The following is a 7,906-nucleotide window of genomic DNA, read 5'->3' on the forward strand; positions in this document are numbered from 1 at the left end:
AAGGTCCTGGAGGCTACTCGAGTTACCCGGCATAAAAACACGCGCGCCCTCCGGTGGGAAGCAGGAGTGTTCGCCAACAAAGACTGCGACTGAGTCCTCTGCCAAGAGAGAGAAGGGCGTTGTTCTCCACCAGCCCCTTCTCCGGGACTCTCCAAGGGAATATTTCCTTTCCACTCCCAACTTCCTCTTGCATTCCCCCCTCCCACAGACGTGCGCACTGTCGACTAAAGGCCCTCTGTGAGTGCCCCCCCCCCCCAGTCTATTCATCAGCCCCTACTGCACTGAGGGTTTTCATGAGGTTTTATTTCAGCTACAGAAAGTTAACAAAAATAAATAGTTAAAAATTCTCCCCCCTTCTCCATTACTACATAACTACTGCTAAAGTCATTGTGTACATGTTCATTTTACATTTATATTTTACATATTTAGCAGACCTAAGTCCAAAGTCCGATCAAGTCGGGCAAATAGTACATTGCAAACATGCTGTCATGCAGTTGAATAGGCATAAGTGCAGCTAGGCTGAGCTTCCAGTACCCAGGTATGAGTGTGAGCAGTATTGAAGCAGGAGCTACACAACAACTTCTTACAGAGCAAGGAGCTAGTAAGAGCAGAATAGCTGTGAGATTAGCCCAACACGAGCAGCAGCTGTCTGCTCTTATTACAAAAGAGAAAGTAGAACCAGGATATGATCATTTGATCAGAGGAAAATTAATATGAGCACATTTTGGCTAATTAAACAGATTTCGCTATTGCAATTCCAAAGAAGGCTAATCAACATATGGTAGTGAAGGGAATAAGCTACGTTAAGGAAAAATAGTAGAATGACAAAAATACTGCGAATGTAGAATATCGTTTACTGTAGGGAGGTACAGAAAAATTAAATTAAGGAAACAGAATTAATTAAATTAATGAAAAATTTGAATCCGGAAGTGAGTCATAGCTACCCCACCTGCCTTTGGCTTACTGTAAGCACAGTTACTGTATACCAGATAAGCACACCCATTAATAACATACTGTGTCTAGGTAATGTATTTAAAATGTGCTTAGTTGTAGCTTGTGGCGTTAATCTTGTGACATCTTTTAAAGGGATTTATAGGACTTGGAATATGCACTTAATACTTTCACTCTCAATTACTTTGACACTGAAGCATTAGTGCTGATATATATTATTTAATACGAGTATGAGAGTCTGCATACTAAAGATACACAGCAAGACTACATAAAAACAACATATTTTTGTTATACAACTCTTTTTGTAACTTCAGTTTCAACTCACATTAACCAAAAATGATACTGTTAATTTTGAATACAACTGGACTCTTAAATTATAAAAGAGAGGATTTATTTCCTTATTTCGGACAGGCTAATGAATATATAGTGTGAAAGGTATCTTTTGACATCAATATTTTATGTAATTTCTGATGTGTTTTAATGGTGTTTTGCTACATTATGACAAAGTTTTAAATGTAGTGTTTAGATTTTTCTTTTAATAACCTGTACAGTTTAGATTTTTTATTGAAGGTATGGTGAAATAGCATAACGTTTAGATTCTTGATTGAACAATCCATTATTTTTTCTTATTCAATCAGTATAATAGTTTTTTTCTACAAACTTTATCTTTTATGCAATGAGCCCTGCGTTTTAATTACAAGGTAATATAATGACATGCATAGTTGCATAATTTATTTTAAATTATTTTGAATGTATATATAGTGCCTTGATGTACTAAATGCATTATTGTTGATATTTATAGTGGATAAGATTATGATACATGAGTTTGAATAAATAAAACTTTTGAAACTCTTCTGTCTTTGCAATAAAACCTTTTCAAGCCATGGCAGATAAAGCAGGATTTTTTTCACTGTTAATAATGTACAAAATGTTCACAGTCAAAAGTCACCTGGAGATATAGAGTTCATGGTGTGATGAGTATTTCAGCAGGGAAAGTCACTAAAACGGGGCAAGTAACGGTGAACAGAATATGAAAGTAGAGATATTTCATCTAAGAGTGTGCGAGTTCCGAATCCGAGCTTTTATCGGTTTGTAACGCTGCATGTGTCCACAGGTCCGTGGCATCGATTCTCGTCTCCATGACTCCTTGGCATTGATACCGTTTCTTCTCTTTTATCACTTTCACTTTGCTTTATACCAACTTCTCCATGTTGCCACCTTCTTCCCTTTTTGCTCCGGTACACACCGAACGAGGATGTCGTGATTAGTCTCAGGTTTCCAGAGCAGAGATGAGCGATCCGTCATGTTCACTCACACTGGGGCATAACGCAGGAGGAATCCGTCGCTGGGGTATGTATGTTGCGATTTACTACAATGAAGAACTCCGTTGTACCGTAAACCAGCACGAAGGATTAGACGTATATGTGTGAATATGGACGTCTCTATTGACGTCTCGACGCAGGGCAGTTTCTAGCTATTGAAAAGATCAGGGGGTAAGTCAAGTTTACCTGGGCCTTGACTTTTTTTTTAAAGAAGATGGCATCAGGGCTAAAATTCTTGGGGGTGTAGCTCCGAGTGATCGGACCTAAAGACACCCATGTCTTGATGTATATGTGTAAATATGGCCTGTTTTGTGCAAACAATCTGTATAGCCTTCTGTGTGGTGAGCTAAGCCACTCAAACATTATACTGTGAAATGAGCCTGACAGTAAAGTGGTGATTAAACTTTATATAAGTATAACAAGCCGTAACTTCTTCTCCATTTGCAGGGAGAGCAATGGGGCTTTCCTGGGCCTTGGTGGAGCCCGTTGTGGTGATAAACACAGTGGGGACCTCTTTCTTTGACACGGCCCTGACGCTGGCCGTTTATAACCGCACCCTGGAGCAGGCAGAGGGGCAGAGCGACCGCGCCCAGGCACTCTCCACCCATTTCTTCCTGATCCACCAAATTCTGGCCTCCTTGCTGTCCCTCATGTCCACCTTGCTCCTGGGACACCTCTCCGACCGCCTCGGCCCCCGCGTGCTGCTGGTGGTGCCGCAGATCGGCTCCGTCTTGGCCAAGATTTTCCTGCTCTTCTTCATGCTCTTCCGGCTGCCCCTGGCGGTTCTCTATGCAGGGTCTGCCGTGTACGGCCTGAGCGGCGGATCTCCAGGCTACTGGGGGGGGGTGGTGTCCCTGGCCGCCCTCAGCTCGGAGGAGGGCCGCCGCAGCCTCAAGCTGAACGTTGTGGACTTTTGCAGTGGGGTGGCCGGCGTGCTGGGGGGGCTGCTCTCCGGCTATGTGTATCGGGTCGGCCAGTCCGGCGTGGCCCTGATTCTCACCAGCCTGGCGCTCTGCACCCTCGGACTCCTCTACTCTGCCTTTCTGCTGTCGTACCCCAGCCCGTCCGTCCCTGGGGGCCACTCCGGGCCCCAAAAGGCGGCCCCATACGACCGCGGTGCCGTGGCCCTGCTCTTCTCAGCCATGATACTGTTCTTCCTGGGCATGACCGGGGCAGAGGGTGTGCTGTGCCTCTTCGTGCTGAAGCCGCCCCTCAGCTGGGACTCGGTGTGGACGGGCTACGGCAGGGCCGCCACCAGCGCCATGTACCTCAGCAGCTTCCTGGGCGTGCTGCTGCTGTCCCGCCCTCTAGGGGACATGGCGCTCATCCTGCTGGGCGTCGTGTCCAACTGCACTGGGATGGCCATATTGGCCTTTGCCACTCGCAGTTGGATCTATTTCTTCGGTGGGTCATTCTTACAACCAAGGGTGTAGATTTGGGTATGGATGGCAGGAATATGTATGTTCCGATTGATTTGGAGCTGATTTGGTCCCTAACAAAGTTGAAACTAAACCTACGCCCTTTCTTACATACACACTTTGAAAATCCTGACTAATGAAACACTATCTAATTGAAAAACAAACAGGCAGGATGGAGACAGTGAGATACCACTATGGGGGTGGAAAGAGGGTTGGTTAACTTGGCATTTGCTCAACAAATCGTCATACTAGTGGGGACAACATTTAGAATATTTTAAAAATCATCTGCATGCACTGTTACCCTGTTCAAGAAGGCATAAGCAGGTTTTTTGGCTTTATTATAGTGCTGTCCATTTGTATCCAGTGAATCCATCCACTGAACTTCACATTATTGCTTTTCTAAGTGTTTCACCTCCTGACAGCCTTACCTCTGTGCCTGTAGCGCGTGCAGTGATGATGTTTGCCTGCATTCCCATGCCGACGATTAGAGCCCAACTCTCCAAAATCATGGATTCTCAGATGTACGGTGAGTAGGTATCAACAATCGACAACGATCAGAGAGGTGACACAAAGAACAACTTTAAATAAGAAGGGCAGCCAGAATCCAGAGAACAGATGAAAGCAATGCCACAGAGGACATTTCTGCCAAAGTTTTATCAGAACAACGTGGCAGGATTCAGTTTTTAATATCATTAGAAATTAGAAGGCAGATCAATGAGTCAGTGATATCACTTATAATTCAATCAATGGCAGGTGTTACATCTTTTTCCATTGTGCCTTTACATACAATGGAATGTATATTTAACTGGATTGGTACTTGGTGAATTACTATATGGTAATTAACTACATAGACTGTGCTGAACTGCAACTATAGAGCTACCTCAGATCACAGGTAGGTGGAGCTCTGTTTACTGAAAGCGCAGCAGTTTGTTAGCCGTAGCCAGATTTTGTTAAGCACCATTGTTCATTCATTTTGTAGCCTAACTTCTAATATCCTCTAAGCAGGGGCGCCGTAAGGGGGAGGAAAGCTAGGACGATTCCAAGGGCCCCTGAGTGACAGGGGCCCTAAAAAATTAGGAAAATAACTGGATTGGTTTGGACTGGGGGGCCTAATATGATATGCTTTCATGGGGCCCAAAATCTCTAGCAACGCCCCTGCCTCTAAGCACCAAAAGACAATTCACAGGGCAGATGTTTGTTATTGCTCCACATGTATTGTCCACCTTCAGACTCGATTCAGTTCATTATGGATGAAAAACAGAAACCAAGGGATATTAGTTAGCACAGCTAAATGTGGAGACTCTGCTTGATGTAATTCCAGTGCTATAAGTCAGTGTTTCCCAAACCAGTCTTCGGGGACCCCCAGACATTCCAAATTTTTGCTCCCTCCCAGCTCCCAAAACACCTGTACCAGGTCTTCAGTGTTCTTGATCAGCTGTAAGATAAGGGTATCAGAGCCATAAACTGTTTTTATTAAAGTCGTCTTTGCCTGCACCCACACTAGGTTGTGCTAAAGGTATGCGGCTGTGATATATAACCCTGTTTACGTGCTAAGATGAAACCCTGCTTTGTTCCCCTATCTTTCCCAAACATGACATAGCAAAATGGGAAGTTTTAGACAATAGTCTCACTGAATTATGCAGCAATCTGACTCTTCCCGAAGGCCCTAAAATTGCCCTGAAAAATCAGCTGTGCTCACTGCCTCGACACCTGTTAACGTGTGTGTCTACCCTGTTCTGACAGTGTGGGGGTGAATTAGACATTGTATGCAGAGCTGAATTACCATAGCCTGTTAGTCCAAGTAGAAAAAAATATTCAGTTCATATATAAACCAAATCTCCAGCTGAAATTTCTACAACATATGTATGACCCATCGACTGAAATGCATCTGATACCCCTGATTTACTCAATGACTCCATCAAGATGGTGGTGGGCATGAAAATGACTGAATTAATACTTGAAAAGGCTGATAACACTGTTACCTCATTCTTCCGGGGTTGGGGGGGTGTTAATGTACCCCCTGTGTCACACAGCTTTCCTCTGTAGGTCCATTAACACCACATGGTTTACTATGTGTGTCCGTGTGTTTCTGCCCAGGACGCGTGTTCGGTCTGCTGCAGTCTGCCCTGGCTGTCACTGAGGTCCTGTCCACCGTCTTCTTCAGCTCTGTTTACCCTCGAACTCTGAGCTGGTACCCTGGACTCTGCTTCCTTATCTCCTGCACCATCAGCTACCTCAGTGTCATTCCAATTCTGTGAGTGTTTCTGCAAAAACGGAAGCTGAACTCTGTACCTCTGTGTACCGTATGACAAATCATATTCACATCAAATATTTGGGGGTCATTTAATTTTGCACAAAATGCTTAGCTTTCTCGAAAATTCACATGGCTTGTCTTAGTCCTCTAATTGCAAATTTCCAAAATTCACTCAGTCCATGGGATTTACTCAGTCCAATTGAAAATTCTTCATTGGATTACATGAGGACTGAGTGAATTTTGGTTCCCAACACTGTTACACATCATGAGGAAGCCTGACTTTAGGTCATTGGCGGTCTCATCTCAAAAACACCAAAATTGATAGAGTGAGTTTTGAAAATTTGTTCTGAATAAGATTAAATATTTTACCGAAATACTGAAAAAATAATTGGTTCTATTTATCAGTTCCCCTATTTCATTGTCTTCAACAGTTACCTAAACTGGAGAGGTATCAGGCATGGCTATGTGGCAATTCTGGATGTTGACCATTCCTACCACAGCATAAATACTGCAGAGGGCTAAATGTCTGAAGAACATCTCGCCTGGAAGCACACCGTTAAAGAGAAACAATGTTTGAAACAACATTTCATTAAGGTTTTCATTTCTTTTACCTGTATTTCAGTGAAGCTATGCTCAATTCTCCAAAAGTATTATAAGAAGTTTTATTTGAATTAATGAACAACCATGACGAGGCTGAATATGGATGTTTCTGTGTACTGTTGTAGTTTCTTTTAATTTGCATATTAGTGTTAGAACAAGTTCTGAGACACTGACTGAAAGATGAAAGGAATAAGTGCCTTAAAGATTACAAAGCAAGGTTCAGCCAGAAAATCACCGTGACGACATCTCAAACACGCACTTCTAGCTGCTAGCCTACTTTTTGACAACTTTTCTTGAACATGTTTGTTTCCGGGACTATAGGCAGTGCTGGGCATCTTGTTTGCAGGACTGACGATGCTGGAAAAACCCTCGAAGTCTGACAAAAAAAAAAGACCCCGATATCCTTTGAAAAAGACCCCAGAATCAGGAGGATTATCCACAGTTGAGACATCTTGCTCAGCTCCATCTGGAGCCAATAGACTAACATCTCTACCAGCTGAGGGCCACATTCATGTCTTCCTTCATTCCATGCTCTCGCTTCCATCACGTGCTTATTCTTTGGTTCCTGCCTGGCTCCTCCACCGCAGTTGGAGCTGTCACTGTGGTGAAGGACCATATCTCGGCATGGTTGGCTTCATGGAGCCGCCTGACGATGCAGTTTTGGTGCAAATTATTGTTTACTTTTTAAATTTGTTTGCACAACATTTAATGTCTGCATAATGTGTACTGTCTTTGCACTCTGTCTCATTTAGCACTATATGTTTGATTGTTTGCACTTTACATGCAATAAAAGTCATCTTACCTTATCTTACCAGTCAATCTACTCAAAGCAAATGAAACTAACTGTTTGGGAACCTCTGACTCCGTAACAGCAAACACAAGGTTAAATGGAATAAACCCATTCTCAGTGAAGAGAAATGCTGCATTTTATTTATGACTAAAACAAATCAGTAATTTCAGCACATAGTTATCGAAAAGATACTTGTGTTCCCATATTCATAAATGGGCTATTCTCAGCATAGTGCATTTTGTGACCTCAGTATAGTGATACAAAATTCATACAAATATTGCAATATTTTTCAAGGATCATTCTGGATGGGTAAACAATTATGAATATGCCGATATATTAACATTTGTTGTAAAATGCATTTTATACATTTCGTTTGATGAGATGTAGAAGATTTTCACATGTCCCCAGGACTGCATGGTTATCTTCAATATGTATTTTAAATGATTAAATGAGAGAAATGTAGAAGAAACTACACATTTTCTTTAATATACTGTATAAACAATTTTTTTCATAATTCAAGTCTTTTGATAACTTAGTTGCATTTGTCATCGTAATTTTAAACATTTTAAGT

The 7,906-nt window shown here is 42.4% G+C and overlaps 2 protein-coding genes across 2 annotated transcripts in view; both read left to right on the forward strand.

Moving 5' to 3' along the window:
* Nucleotides 1-1,803, forward strand: part of palm1a (paralemmin 1a) — a 47,946-nt gene extending 46,143 nt beyond the window's left edge. Inside the window, exon 13 of the mRNA XM_072700092.1 lies at nt 4-1,803. Within this exon, the coding sequence (XP_072556193.1) occupies nt 4-93 (90 nt within the window). The 3' untranslated portion in view covers nt 94-1,803. The remainder of the gene's footprint in view (nt 1-3) is intronic.
* Nucleotides 1,804-1,884: 81 nt separating this feature from the next.
* LOC111835452 (solute carrier family 46 member 2) lies at nt 1,885-7,343 on the forward strand. Its single transcript, XM_023795793.2, has 5 exons — nt 1,885-2,301; nt 2,721-3,677; nt 4,134-4,217; nt 5,789-5,945; nt 6,377-7,343. The coding sequence occupies exons 1-5, from the start codon at nt 2,241-2,243 to the stop codon at nt 6,465-6,467; spliced, it is 1,350 nt and encodes a 449-aa protein (XP_023651561.2). The 5' UTR covers nt 1,885-2,240; the 3' UTR covers nt 6,468-7,343.
* Nucleotides 7,344-7,906: the final 563 nt, after the last annotated feature.

Source organism: Paramormyrops kingsleyae, chromosome 15, assembly GCF_048594095.1.
Source record: "Paramormyrops kingsleyae isolate MSU_618 chromosome 15, PKINGS_0.4, whole genome shotgun sequence".
Classification (NCBI taxonomy): Eukaryota; Metazoa; Chordata; class Actinopteri; order Osteoglossiformes; family Mormyridae; genus Paramormyrops; species Paramormyrops kingsleyae.

Bases quoted from the DNA above. Each gene is read 5' to 3' on its own strand.
- LOC111835452 (XM_023795793.2), top strand. From the start codon at position 2,241: ATGAGCGATCCGTCATGTTCACTCACACTGGGGCATAACGCAGGAGGA. The intron at 3,678-4,133 runs GTGGGTCATTCT...CTGTGCCTGTAG, and splicing joins CAGTTGGATCTATTTCTTCG to CGCGTGCAGTGATGATGTTT. The intron at 4,218-5,788 runs GTGAGTAGGTAT...GTTTCTGCCCAG, and splicing joins CATGGATTCTCAGATGTACG to GACGCGTGTTCGGTCTGCTG.